Source organism: Triticum urartu, chromosome 4, assembly GCF_003073215.2.
Source record: "Triticum urartu cultivar G1812 chromosome 4, Tu2.1, whole genome shotgun sequence".
Lineage (NCBI taxonomy): Eukaryota > Viridiplantae > Streptophyta > Magnoliopsida > Poales > Poaceae > Triticum > Triticum urartu.
Window position 1 is genome coordinate 577,528,191 of NC_053025.1, and position 15,114 is coordinate 577,543,304.

The 15,114-nt window shown below is 45.7% G+C and overlaps 2 protein-coding genes across 3 annotated transcripts; both read right to left on the reverse strand.

Annotated features, from left to right (window-relative positions):
* Positions 1–326: 326 nt before the first annotated feature.
* LOC125554215 lies at positions 327–2,987 on the reverse strand. The gene is made up of 2 exons (XM_048717801.1): positions 1,602–2,987; positions 327–691 (listed from the first exon to the last, which is right to left on the reverse strand). Exons 1-2 carry the CDS (start codon positions 2,893–2,895, stop codon positions 663–665), a joined length of 1,323 nt encoding a protein of 440 aa, XP_048573758.1. The 5' UTR covers positions 2,896–2,987; the 3' UTR covers positions 327–662.
* A 1,007-nt stretch (positions 2,988–3,994) lies between these two features.
* Positions 3,995–6,852, reverse strand: LOC125552832. 2 transcript variants are annotated; one of them, XM_048716520.1, is made up of 2 exons: positions 5,281–6,852; positions 3,995–4,441 (listed from the first exon to the last, which is right to left on the reverse strand). In XM_048716520.1, the coding sequence occupies exons 1-2, from the start codon at positions 6,581–6,583 to the stop codon at positions 4,413–4,415; spliced, it is 1,332 nt and encodes a 443-aa protein (XP_048572477.1). In that variant the 5' UTR covers positions 6,584–6,852; the 3' UTR covers positions 3,995–4,412. The 2 variants fall into 2 exon arrangements, with proteins under 2 accessions (XP_048572477.1, XP_048572476.1); XM_048716519.1 differs by having other exon boundaries at positions 3,995–4,444.
* Between the last annotated feature and the right edge of the window lie 8,262 nt (positions 6,853–15,114).

Genomic DNA, 15,114 nt, shown 5'->3' on the forward strand with positions numbered 1-15,114 from the left:
GACGGGCAATTTATTTTTTTGCCGGCAAAATTAACCCCTTATCATTTTCAAGCCTCCACAACCATTTCCAGAAAAATCTTATTCATCATTGGCAAGTTAAGAGCAGATATTTGATTGGGGGTACACATTCACTAGGTAGTCTTTTTGTGCGTTGCCACAAAAGTCTGCCATAAAAAGTTTGTTCCTTTTTTGACATTTTTTAGGGCTATAAGAGAGAAGCATGTAGAAAGGGTGTTGTATTGCTACTTACACTAGATTTGGTAAGAACTAATCTTCCACATATAAAGAACAAATTCTCTTGCCAACACATAGATATTTAAGACCAACGATTCCATTTTTCACTATTTGGCTTTCAAGAAAGCGAAGCCGACAAACAAGGTACACAAATTGGAGAGATCAATTAACCATACCAACATACTCCATAGAACTACACATACTGTTAATATAATAATACTGGAATGGTAGGTAGCTACTCATAGATAACAACAAAACATAGAATAGTCCGGTGAATAAAATGGGAATAGCAGATTCTTCGAAGGGCGGCCAACATAAGCGAGGTCCACCATAAAAAATCTCCATGTTTGCATTTCGGGGAAGCTTGAGTTGGCTTTTGAGATGACGAGGATGGAACTCGAGAGCAAAATCACTTTGCCACAAGCTCCTTAGTGTCCTCCTGAACTACCTTCCATTGCTGCATCAGGAATAACATGGGATAAATGACCATCAGAGGGTCCAAAATAAATTTATGGTCATGTTTTCTTATGCATCACAACACCAGAAAATAGCAACTATACAAAATATAAGAATCCTATTAAACCGTTCATCACCAAACCGGATCAACTAAGAGTTTGGTCACAAAAGTCTGCAACTGATTGGTAGATAATCTCAAAAAAGGCTGAAGGACAGCAAAACACGATGTAGTGAGAAGTAGCTATATCCGCACAGAGTTCACAATGACATCTCCAGGTCACATATATCTTCAGTTGCTTAGCTAACTAAATTTTACTTTACAATAATCCTTTTTAGTCTGTTTGGCTGCAATAATATCCTCTATAACTTGACAGTGAACAACCTATCATCCTTGTATTTGTCGGTCAATTTGAACACCCAAATATTTCAGAGGTTGAGAACCAGGCATGCGGGTAAATTTTGACAATACATGCTTCTCCATTTGAGTCTTGCCCATACAGTATGACGGGTCTCAGTATTTAATGCTAGACTCAGGAACCACATGTGAACAAAATGCAATCATCAGAATAAACATCTCACAACCAATGTGGACTCTAGATCAGCAAACAACAAATGGTGCATAGGCCTTTGGATCAACAAACTAAGGGCGCATGTGTCTTTATTAATTGATTTGCATCCGTCAAGCTAGCTGAAGTTGTAACCAAATTTATATTTATTCATTAGGACATGAGTAGAAAGTGAACCCTACCTAGAGCAGTGGATAATAGAGATACACCACTAAAACATGTTCCAATCTCCATACTCAAACATACTCACAATCATATGACTTGCTTCACGAGAAAAACATTAACAAAGTACTTTGCCTCTAAGAAGAAATCAAATGATATACAAACAAGTATTAGCATAATTACCTGGAGTTATGTTCAGATATTTGGACAATCCAGAAGGGTGGGCTGAGGTAAAATATCCTTTGAGGGGAAATGGTGCCAAATCAACCAACATCTTCTTTTTCAGGTCGACGGCGATCATCCATGTCTTTATGTTGCAAAATTTGGATTTACACAACAAGTAAACAATATCATCACAATCACAGGTCAAGCTCAGGACAGGGTGAGATGCTAGCAGGTCCTTCAATGTCAACTCTCTTACATAGGTGTCACTCAGAGCCAGGGCTGGCAACAACTTAGAATGACTTGGGTAATCAACCGAGATTTCCTTGTCATAAGCCATGAATCCCTTGCTCCAATGGTCCCAAGAAGTCATCTTGTACCAAGTCATGGCCCTCCAACCCATTTCTTTGGGGTTCATCAAGCAGTGTGACTCATAGAGCGTATCCAAGTCATCATCCAACCTTTTGTCGACATCTGGTCTTTCATGTTTTTCTATCTCGACAAACTTGATCATACCATTTCTGTATGCAACATTCCGAAGCGGCCACGCGGACGATTTTGCTTTGTCCGTGTTGCCAGCCATCACCTTAGGCAATGTGATGAAGCGTGCCACAGGCATTTCGTCGAGCACATTGCAAAATAGAATCCCCCTCCAGAGATCAACCCATCCAAGTGTGCCTTCTCCAAACTGAATCACCTTGTAAGCTTGAATTGATGGCATCTGCGCTCTGACATTGGACGACACCTCCACCTGCGGCACTTTACGACTCCAAGCCCAGGTCCTGGAGGAGAAGACATGGAGGGCGAAATCCCAAGGCGCCGGTAAGTAGCACAACACGGCCAGGACGAAATGGTCGCCGTCATCGCGGGGCAGGAGGCCCAGATCCGAGGACGTGAGGACACGAGGGTAGGGGCCCGGGAGCAGGCGCAACGACGGCACGGGGCCTGCCTTGTAGACGAAGTACTCGCGCCCTCTGAGGGCGGGCATGAAGAGGACAGAGAGGATGAGAAAGTCATTCTCCGAGCAGACGATGCTGGGCCTGCCGCAGTTGGCCTCCGGAACTCCGGGACAGTGAATGCACAGGTAGGAGACGTCCAGCGGGTCGCTGACGCAGACAGTGACCTGGACGGTGTGGCCGGCGCTCGAGAAGGCCTCCGCGGTGGTGGCGTTCCTCACGTCGGCGAGGTACGCCTGCGGCTCGAGGAACACCCAGGCGGGGGCAGGGGCCGCGGGGTCGCGGGGCCGGTGCGGTGGGGGCTCGCATGTCACGGAGAAGATCTTGCTCATGGTGACTTTACTGCCGAAATCAAGCATGGTGCTCGGCGGCAGGGATGGGCGACGGGGTCTATCAGGGTTTAGATCGGATCTGGAGTGGGAGCCGCGGCTGCGGCCCGAGGGTTTCTTGTGAGTGCTGAGGGAGAGGGGAGGCCGGTTGGGGGCAGCTAGAAATAAACTGGCTTTGCATCTTTCTTCACACTTGCTCCTTGTCGTGTTCCTGGCCCTTTTGCTGTTTTCACGCATGTGGTCGGTCTGTCCGTACCTAGCCCCTGAAATACAACGGCACAAGTTTTTTACTTTCATGATAATGAGAGAAAACACAAACCTTCCTTTTTGGAAAAGAAAAACACAAACCTTCGTTGCCGAGCTTCACTCTTTACCACCTACGCTGTCAATTCACCATAACCACACACGCATAAGAAAATCTTGCCAATATATATTAAAAAAATATAATCCTACACCTACGAAGAGGCTACGAAGACCTACTTAAAATTCCAAACTATAAAGCTATCGGCCCCCTGATTTTAACGGGGGGTGGGCCCCTCCTCACTAATCTATCCAAACACATAACAGATTTTACGTAAGTCTAGCATTGTCCTTAAAAAAAACTGTACTGCTATGCTAGCCGGGCCTGCGACCACAGCGAGCTGCCAGCCTGCCACCCTCTTCCTCCTCTGTTGTCGTCGGCACCGGTGCTGCGTTGGCATTGGGGTACGAGAAGCCGTCGTGCAGGCGACTGTAACCTCACAGATTGATGGAGTCAGCACCTTTATCTTGGCCACTATAACCGTAACCGGCTGCGTCCAGCGCCACGACGAGGATATGTAAAAATCATATTTTGTCTGCCATCATTCGATATGTAAAAATCATATTTTGTCTGCCATCATTCTTTGTCAAAAATCGCGATTGATTTCCAAACATCTATAAACATTTTCACAATAGCCTTATTCACCATTGCCAAGTCAAGAACAACTCCCTGAACTTAGAGGTATCCACTGCCTCCCAAATGAATAGGTGAAAATTTTCCTTTTGTACCATCTAGCCACGAAAGTCTCATTTTAAAAAGTTAATTCCCTTTTCGACATTTTTCCACAAGCCATAAGAGAGACAAATGCACAAAAGGATACTGTATCTGTGTTGCTGCTTGGACAAGGCTTTATAAGAAATTATTAATTTTCCATGTATATATAACAGATTATTTTCCTGCCACTTCAACATATCTTTGACCAACAGTAAATTTTTCCATTACCAGGATTTGAGAGAAAGCAAACCAAAAGGTCTATACAAAGACCAGTTAACCAGAACAGTGTACACCATTCAACTAACACAGAAAGCTAAGCTAATTATAAAACGATAGCCACTCAAAGGCAGCAGCAAAACACGGGATAGACCAGTAAATAAAATGGGAGCAGCAGAGTTGTGCAGAAGACGAGAACAGAGCTTGAGACACCAGAAAAATCTCCATGTTTGCGTTCTCAGGGAGGCTTGAGTTGGTTTCTGGACAGCGAGGATGGCGCTGGAGCACCACACATGCCCTTGTCACCAGCTCCTTCTCAGGGTCCTTCTGAAGTATCTTCTTCCTCTGCTGCATCAGAGACAGTGTGAGATGAATGCCCATCAAAGGCTCCAAAGCCACTCTTATGTTCATAGAGTTTCTTCCACGTCACAACACTATAAATAGCGCATATACCAAACATAAAAGCATCCTATAAAAAATCATTCATCCCCAAAACCTCACCAACTGGTCTGGAAATCCCCACAATTGTCAGGTATATTGCTAATTGAAGTTCAGTCATAAAAGGCAACAAAAAGAGCTACTAGACATAAAAAAAAATGATGTGGTCAGAAGTTTCTACATGTCTACAGATTTGGCAGTGACATCTCCTGGCCACATACATTTTGCCAGTTGCTCGGCCGACTGAATTGTGTTTTCCTATGATCAAATGAGTTTGTCAACTGACATTATCCAAATATTTCAGAGGTGGCCGACCACACCTGCGGGTACATTTTAATCCTGATACATGTTTCTTCGTATGAATCTTACCCAGACAGTATAATTGCTTTCAGGATTTAATGCTAAACTCAGTAATGACATGTGAACAAGATTAAATATTCAGAATCAATATCATGAATGCAAGGTGGTCTTTAGATGAACAAACTAAGGGTAAATATGTGTTAGTCAATTGCTTAGCATCTGTCAAGGTATCTCAAGATCTAACCAAATTAATATTTGATCATCAGGACATGAGCTACTCAATTTGCATCCATGGTGACAGCAACCCAGACCAGCAGAGAATGAGATGCACAAAACACATTTAAGTACTCATAATAAACACACTTGCTTAACAAAAGAACATAATCAGAGTACTATGTCTCCAAGTTAAAATTGTATGATCTACAAACAAGCATTGGTATATTCACCTGGAGTTACGTTCAGATAATTGGACAGTTCAGAAGGATGGGCTGGGCTGTAATATCCTTCGAGAGGAAATGGTGCCAATTCGACCAATATCTTCTTTTTCAGGTCAACAGTGATCAGCCATGACTTTTTGCTGCCAGATTTTGATTCACACAACATGTAAACAACATCATCACAATGATCTGCCAAGCTCGAGACAGGGTAAGATGCTAGCATGTCCTCTAGTGTCAACTCTCCGGCATTATCATCCGTCAGCTCAGGCATTAACACTGAATGCATTGGTTGGTCAACTGAGATTTCCTTATCATAAGCCACGGACCCCTTGCTCCAACGGTCACAAGAGAACCTTCTATACCATGTCATGGCCTTCCAGCCCATTACTTTGTGCTTCTTCAAGCAGTCTGCCTCGTAGAGTGTGTCAATGTCATCGAATGGCCTTTCATCAGGATCATGCCTTTGATGTTTCTCTATCTCGACATACTTGATCAAACCATCGCTGCAGGAGACGTTCCGAATGGGCCACGGGGATGACTTGGGGCCCTCCCTGTGGCCAGGCATCAGCGGGGGCAGCGGGATGAACCACAGCATGGGCATTTCTTCGAGCACATTGCAGACCACAATCCCCCTCCAGAGATCAACCCATCCCACCGTGCCTTCTCCGAGCAGAATCACCTTGGAAGCTATGATGTGGGACACCTCAGCCCTGGCACCAGGTGACACGTCCCCCTCCACCTCCTTCACGCTCCAAGCCCAGGTCATGGAGGAGAACACATGGAGGTCATAGACCCAGCGTCCGAGCGTGAAGCACAGGACGGGCAGGAGGAAATGCGCGCCGTCGTCGCGGGGCACGAGCGCGACGTCGGCCTTGGTGAGGACGCGCGGGAAGGGGCCTGGGAGCAGGTGGAGGGACGGCCGGCCGGGCCCGGCCCTGTAGACGAAGTACTCCTTGAGGCCCTCCTTGGCGTAGGCGCCGAAGATGAAGACGACGGAGAGGACGAGGAGGTCCTTCTCGGAGCAGACGACGGTGGGCCGGTCGGAGAAGTCGGCGGCGGTGAGGCCGGGGCAGTGGACGCAGACGTGGGAGAGGCCCAGCGGGTCGGCGGCGCAGACGGTGACCCGGACGGTGTGGCCCGTGCTGGAGGAGGCCTCCGCGGAGGTGGCGTTGGCGTGGTCGGCGATGTACCCCAGCGGCTCGAGGAGGAACCAGGCGGGCGGAGGGGCCGCGGCGTCGCGGGGAGGGAGCGGCGGGGCCTGGGAGGAGGCGGCGAAGATCTTGCGGATCCATTCCGTGTCCAAATCGAGCATCGTGCTCCGCGGCGGCGGCGGCGGGGCTGATCGATCGGGGTTTGGGGATCGCGCGCGGACTGGCAGCAGGCAGGGCTTTGGTCGGTTTTGGCTCGCCTCCGCCTGGCCGGGATCGAATTGTGGGTTTTCTGGTTCCCCGTATGACGCGGTCAGGTGGATGGTGGATTTGGATTGGAATCGCGGCTGCACTCCCGTAACGGCGGCGAGGTCCACGGTCGCCGGCGCATGCGGGGATTTGGGGAACTGCTGAAAGGATGCCCTTTCCTTTTTTTTTCAAAGGGAAGGGAGAAAACTGCTGGATTTGTTGGGCTGAATTTGGGTTGGGCCCTTCTTCTTTTCATTTGCATGTTGATGTCCCAGGCGACGTGGGCCGGCTCAGTTCGAGGCAGGATTTTCGATGTTCTTCTGCATGGGTTTCTCTGGTTCGGTTTTCTGTGTATTTATTGTTTTATGTCCGTTTCTGTATGGATTTCTATGGTTCGGTTTTCTGTATTTTATTGATTTTTTTCATTTTTCCTTTTTATTTTCTGCTTATTATTGTATTTTATATATTTTTATTTTTCTTTCCTTGTTTATTGATCTATTTATTCTTCTGAATGCACGATTAATATTTCTTAAATAACACGACAAACATTCCTCTACAGGAAGCTTTTTTTATATATACAAATAATTTTTTAATACACAATAATTTTTTTAAATAGAGGGTCAATATTTTTAATATGCACAATGAACATTTTTTTTAACATATGTTTAACATCTTTTGACAATACATGATGAACATGTTTAAAATTCATGATGAGCATAGTTCAATACACCAGGATTTTTTTACATACACCATGAGCATGTTTTTCACAAATTAGTAAAAAATAAATGTTTATTTTTGGAACATTTTTTAAATATATACAAAAAGGAGGGAAAAAATAACCCGTATGTTGCTACTCGCAACGAGCAGACTATCGTCAGACATCGTAGTGGAACGGCTCACACCGGGGGAGATGTGGGCGACGGCTGTGTTGCATCACACAACAGGCGACATAGACGGTCCCATGTTCTCGGCTTATTTTCTTTTCTTTTTCTTCCAGGCATGTGCAATAAAATGCAACAAAACAAGTTTTTCATTTATTTTTTAAAAAGTTTCCATTATTCATCGCTGCATGAACTTTGTACGGCATGACAGACTGAGCATAACTTAGTTGGTTTGGTAGAATGTGGTAGAATGTGTCAAATTGTATTTAAATTTTCTCTTACTTTTGGACTAGGCATGGATGTTCGCATAAATTAAGGCTTTCCGGGGTTATTCTCTCACCGATATGGCTTGTCCGTCGATTATAAGGTTCATGTGGCAACTTTATCAATCTCAAGATTTGAGAGGTGTTCATGGGAGTACGATTAAGTTATGAGTTGTGTGTGTACGTTTATAGAGATGAATGTGCATGTGTCCGTATTGTGTTTCTCGAAGAAATAAAAAGAACTTTGTACAGTAGTGTAAGAGAATGATTTGATCACCAGTATTTACACGACAAAAAGAATGCATCTTTTGATGAACAAAGGCGTACGAAACACTCGTTGGTACGCTGTTTAAATCTGACGGAACCGCGTACGCACTTTTGTTTCCTGAGATGTTAATTAAAGTTACCACTCCGCAAACCTTCCTTGCTTCAGTTTCACTCTCCGGGGTTGAATAAATAGCCATCTAACCTGGCCTATGAATTCACCACAGCCATATACACGCTCAACAAAAGCTCGCCAGTTAGCTTAGCTAGCTAGACTTAATAGGCAGCTAGCAACACCGTAGCTAGCTAGCCTGACACAGGCACACGCACAATGAGGTCACCGGCTGCCATCCTCTTCCTCCTCGCCGTCGTTGTCGCCGGCGCGGGCGCGGCGTCCGCGTTTGGATCCGAGAAGCCGCCGACCGTGGCCGTAGGCGTCGTCATGCCGGCGGACCCTCGCGGGCCGATGCTTGCGCGCTTCGCGGTGCTGGTGTACAGCCTGAGCCGGAACGCCAAGCTGACGTACGCCGGCGTGTCTGGCGTCGACCAGCGCCCCGACAAGGGAGGTGTCAGGTACCAGATGGTGGTCACCGCCGTCGACGCCGGCGGTGCCACGGCCAAGTACCGGGCGGTCATCTGGGGGGTCCCCGAGACCTCGCGGTGGACGCTTCTGCGGTTCAAGCGCATAAACTGATCCGTCCGGGTGCGTGCACGTAGCAGGACGGGGGATGGTCATGCATGTGTGTGCACGAGCGCATACTAACAGTATATGCATCTTGCCACTATATATGAGCGAACTACTGTACAACTACATCAGGCAACAAGCAAGTGAATAAATGGAGTCCGTCTACGTTGCAGAAGAAGACTGATGATTTATAAGTGTGTATGTGTCAATTCAGGAATGTTGATGGTAAAATTTTTATGTAAGCCTTGAGTAGCTTGAGGATGCGTGTGTATGTTTTGATCATCATCCAGAAGTACTCTTTTGTGTGTATCCATGGTGTGCATGAGTGTTGATCATTCATGTGTGTGCATGGGAAAGAAATTATATGAGACCAGGTCTCACGGTTAGCAGGTGAGACCCGTCCTGATGGATGACACGTGACATTCACAAATCACAAAGCATCCCCACCCCTCACTTAAAATCAGGGGGGAGAGAGATTAGATACTTTGTGATTTGTGAATGCCACGTGTCATTCATCAGGATGGGTCTCGCGTGAGACCTGGTCTCATAAAATTCTTTTCCGTGTGCATGAGGGCATAAATCATTATAATATTATATGCATGCATCTTGCCACTAGTATAGGCATGTACCAGTGTTCAACTAGCAGTACATGCAATCAAGTGAATGAACGGCTAGAGTCAGTTGTTGATCAAATAACCATCGAATCGGAGTAAAAAGATTTGAACTACAGTGGGTCCGGCTATTCGTGATCGTATAAAGCTCTAACAAGGGACACATGGTAAATCTTTATCTGTTATGTAGGTTATCTATTGTTGTGTGCATTGGTTTTGTTCGTGGTTTAGTCTTCATCAACCAATTGTTTATGATGGTGTGTATGTGATTGAGCAGGTTGTTAAGGAGCCTTTTGCTACACATGGATGGCGGCATAGTTCATGGATAACACCCACCTCCTCGCCTTACGCATGGTTCCAGTCTGCTATGACTTTGTTGTTTTTGACATTTTATATTTTATCATGCATGTAAGCGTTTTTTCAAAAAAAAAAGCATGTAAGCGTTTATGTTGATTGTGTGCATCATAGCCATTCATAGGTGTGGATGTATGTTCATTATACTTAGTATTCCTTTGATGCTACATTATAAGTTAGTAAAACAGCTCTTTGCCCAGAAAAAGAACATCATGCACACTCTCAAATGAACTACTACATTGAGCTCCATGCCAAGGTTGAGTAGCCGATCTGCAAATTACTTCGTCGCTTCTAAATATATAAACCTTTTTAAAGATTTTAATAGGGACTAGTTACGAATATATATAGACATATTTTAAAGTGTCGATTTACTTATTTTGCTTTGTATATAATTCGTATTAAAATCTTTAAAAAGTCTTATTTAAAAACAGAGGGAGTAGGTATAACTGGCAACTTTTGCCCGGCAATGATTAAAACAAAATCATTCACATATCTTTGCGGCCATTGTCCACTCGAGTGAAACAGATCGTGCATCGTGCCATGTCAAACAGTCAACAGGGTTAGGTTAATTTGCATGCAAGGCCTGGCCAGCCGAGGATCCTTTGACCATGCATGCGTACAAGTCAGTAGATTTAACTCAGTCCTGATACTCCCTCTCTTTCAGTTTACACGGCGTGCGCGTACTTCTAGATCATCAATTTGACCAACCTAATACAAGTCATATACTCAGTCTTGATACTTACAAAAAATATACCAATATAAACTTCAGACGTTCTATTTTCAAAAGGTATAATTTTTATGTTATATAGTTTATATCAGGGTGATAAAATTGGCAACCTACGCGTAGGACTTGTAAACTGTAACGGAGGGAGTAAGTCAAAAACAACACCCGGGCGACTAACATGTGGGCCATATGTATATGTCTGCAAGATTTACTGTACAGTTTCTTTTCCTTGCCAGCAAATCACTACTTTAAGCCAAAATCTTTCGGATTCATTGCCCAATTCGCCTAGCCACGATAACTAGTACTTTTTTTTAAAACAACTAGTATATTCATCATCTGTCATGATAGTACAAGAAACACAAAAGATAATGAGAAGTATATCCAGGTCTGTAGACCATCTAGTGACAACCACAATCATTGGAGCAAAGCCAAAGGCGTGCCGCCATCATCGCCCCTTCCTCGTCAGAGTCGGGTAAAACTTGTTATAGTAACTAGTACCCACTTGGTTGTAGGTAAGCTCTGGGCCCGGCACCCGACGTGCTAACCCTTGGTGTTGCCACAATTATACATGTAGTACGAGTCTAGCACACAGTCGTGTGTTTGATGTACATTTTGTAAGAGTGTGTTGCATGCGTCATAGAGATGAGTGTATGTAGGCATGCATCTACAATTGTACTGTGTTAAAGAAAAAACTCGACGCATACTTTCTCCGTCCAAAAAATCTTGTCTCAAACTCTTCCCTCAAATGGATATATCTAGCACTAACTTGGTGCTAGATACATTCATTTGAGAAATAAGCTTTTTCGGACGGAGGAAGTACTAGCTAGTGGTTGGGACTTGGACCAGTCCATGTCTTAAACAGAGTTCATCGATCGTCTTAGGAAGATCTCTCGAAGCACATTGCTGCAATTTAGAAAAGAGAAGCAAACAAAAACAAGTACTTGCATTAGTCAGAGTGATGGAAATCCATGCGTACGAGACGCAGAACTAACTTCGAAAAAGATCACACAAGATATTCTATTGAAGTCCACGAGGTCGGTCGGTTCATTTTATACGTGCAACTTGCATGCATGCTTAGTACAGTAGGAGTGCTATTACTTGATTTCGTTGCATGATCGCTCACGTACATGCCAGGGCAGCTTAACCAAAAGGCGGTGAGCCAGTGGACTTGGAGTACATCGATCAACGCGTACGTACGTTCGAACGATCGAATAGGGACAAGCTACGATGTTTGACCCGGCTCGTCTTTGAATGACATTTCGTCAAGTATTCTCAGGTTTTCCAAGACAGGAAGCAGTAATCTGTCACGTACGCGAGCGCAGCCCATTCCTCGTACTATCAGCGTGCATTGACCCATTTTTAATTATTTCCTTTACAGAAAAGTACGTGCATTGACATCGAGATCGCCATTGACGTACGAGTTGCAGTATATATGGAAGGCTGCATCATCCGCCAGGTGCACGGGGATGCTAACCCGTAAATCGGACACCGCATCTGTTCGTGGACAGGGAATTAATCCGCAGACATAAATGTAAGGGCTGACGATACAATACTAACCACTGTATGTCCGTTAGTAAAGTGTAATTTAAAATTCAAATATGTCCAATCCGTAGTGCGCCGGACCACATCATCTACCGATCATAATAAAAAAGAGGCAAGTGTGCTCAGTTTTTACATGGCTGACAACAATAAAATATTTGTCCGATAGACCGTGCATTTTCCCCTGTCGGATCGTCAATCCGAGACTTCACGCTTAATCTGATGTAACCATCGTGTAGGCCGCCCCCGCTTTGGCATCCGCCTCCGTCTCTGGTAGGGTCTCCTTCATGTCCATGGGTCGGCGGCAGGAGGGAAGAAGAGAATGCGGGAAAATGCGGGAATTTGGTGGACAGCTACAAAAGTTCGAAATCCGCCTTAGATTTTGGTGGGCCAGGAATATCAGAGTACTACGTGGCTCGTGTCCGGACTCCGGCAAAGCCCCCCTCCCCTAGTTTGTTTCGACTTTGTAGGAAAATTATGGTCCGGATCGCTCAACAGATCAATGGGGTAGCTGGTCAATGTTGGATGACTTGCGGAGTTCAAACAGCTGCGTTCGGACGGATATATACGGTTTGAGAGTCGCCTTTTGGAGATTCCCTTAGAGCATCTCTAGCAGACCCCGTATAAGTGGTCAAACCTGCAAAATAACCATTTTTTTTACAGTTTCAGTTTAAAAAACGAGTCAAAACAGACCCCTTAAAATCGTTTGACCCTTAAAACTTTTTAAGGGGCCCTGTAAACGCGATCCCGAAACCCTCATATCTACAGTTTTGAGGACAACTTTATCAAGGCATTGCATACCGATCAATGTTGACAGTTGAGGAATCTCTGTTCCCGCCAATGCCATGAAGCTCGCCCGGCAGCCCGTCCGCCGCCCGTCGGCTCGGCCGCCCGACCGCCTGTCCGCCCGACCGCCGCGCCCGGGCACCGCCTGTCCGCCCAGCCGCCGCGCCCGTCCGCGCTGCGAGCAAGCTAGCTAGCTAACCCAGGCCGCGTCTCTCGCTGGCGACGGAGGAGCTAGCTAGCTCGTCCCTGATGGATTCGAGCTGAGCTAGCTAGCTCGCTCCTGGATGGATTCGAGTTGAGCTAGCTAGCTAGCTCTCGATTGATTCGAGCCCCGACGGAGGCGATTGGCCGCTTTGTATGCTTCATATTTGGTCATCTGCGGCTTCATTTTTTGACCGCTTCTTGTGCTATCTATCAGTTTCGCGGGAGCAAGCTAACTGACCATGAACATAAACGAGAGGAAGAAGAAAACGTGGGAAAAGAATATACAAAAATATTCTGTTTTATAGTTTAACTTTGAGGGATCTGTTATGCTGCAGCTAAAACCAACTCGTAAAAGAGTATATTCCGCGAATATCCTTTTATATGGGTCTGTTTTGCGGGGTCTGTCTCTGTGGTCGTCTGTGCCGACCTGCAAAACTGTTTTTCCGCAAACTGCAAACGCGTTTTACAAGTCGACGGGATGCGGAGTCTGCTAAATATGCTCTTATTAGAAGAAAGGGATATTTAAATTAGTGCCACTGGTTCCTTAGTTGTGCTCACTTTTCCCCACGCTTCAAACGTTTGCTCACTTTTCCCCTCTTCCTTAGCTGAAACTCTCACAAATGCTCATAGCGGGCGTTTGCCGTCTTGACCATCCATTGACCGTTAATTGCTGACGAGTGGGGCCGAGTCTTCGTCTGACTGTTGCTTGCTGACGTGTGGGACCGCAAGGAGACACGTATTGGGCAGCTTGTCTGAATATGAAACAGATCTAGACAGGCCGCACTGCATCGCGCCGCCCCGCCCCCTCCGTCGGCGTCGTGTCGCGTCCACCGCAGTTGTTTCCTCCACCCTATGCCCTATTCCGTTCGTCGGCGATGCCGCGTCTGCGCCAGATATAGCCCACCTCCCCATCTGGGATTACATAGTGATGTTGAATGAGGACACCCGGAATGCAGTCGACCGTGGAGAGGATTGGGTCGAATCCGCGGCAGATAATTCATGGATTAAACCTGGGTAAGCATTGTTTCCTCTCGAATTGACATTCTAAGTCGTATTGTAGGCCATATTTGACTTCTGTTTGCTTGAATCGTTCGAATTTGTGCTCGATTTTACCCGGCTAACTGAAGCCTTTGTTTCCTTCCCCCAACAAAATAGGATTGATCCCGCGCTGGCTTTCCGGCTGGCGATTAGAATGGAAACTAGTGTGCTGCGTGGTACTAAACCGCATTTGATTTCATCATTTTTCTATCCCAAAGTGGTAGAAACCAACATATCTTTCAAAGATTTGCGAGCTGAGCTCCGAAACACCTATCCCTGGAGTGATACCGATACTGTTGAACTGAATTACTTCAGCAGTGACGAGCAAAGATTTCTCCCACTAACTTGCGATGATCATATGCCGTTGCTTTTTGCTGGGATTGCTGGCTGCCGATTTGGTAAACTCCAAATCGATGTGATTCAGCCACGCGTAGAACGGGCGAAGGGGAAGGGAGTTCAGACATCATCTGTCTGTGCTAATAGCCAGCACCCCGGCACTCCTTGTAGGTCGACACCAAGTAAAGCAAGTGGTTCATGGAGCCACAACATGCCTGCTGCCAATTCTGGTTCCGATTCAGCTGCTGCTTCTCATGTACCTTCTGCAGTTGGTGTAGAAGAAGATGCAGAACCTGACGAGGCAGTGCCTACAAATGATGATGAAGACGAGATGATGTTTCCTGAACTGGTCGATGTAGCCAGTCAGCAAGCAGTGGATGACGAATATATGGAGGAGCCCATCAGCTAAGCTAGGTTTGATGACACTGACGATGAAGAGAAGGTGGAGAACATGGACAGCTTAATCGAGGATGAATACGATGGTGATGACATGCCAACAATTGAGTGGAACCGGGAAAAACCCGAGCTTAGTGTAGGTACCATTTTCCAATCAATGGTGGACTGTCGGAATGCAGTGACAACATGGTGCATTATATCTGAAAACACCTATAAGATTAAAAGGAGTGAGCCAGCAAGGTTCACAGTTTTTTTGTCCATATCCTAGGTGTAGGTGGAAGTTGCATGCATCTTGTATGAGAAAGAGCAAATATGTTCAGGTAATCCAAGTTCAGTTAGTAATTTAGTTTCAGATCGTTGAGTAA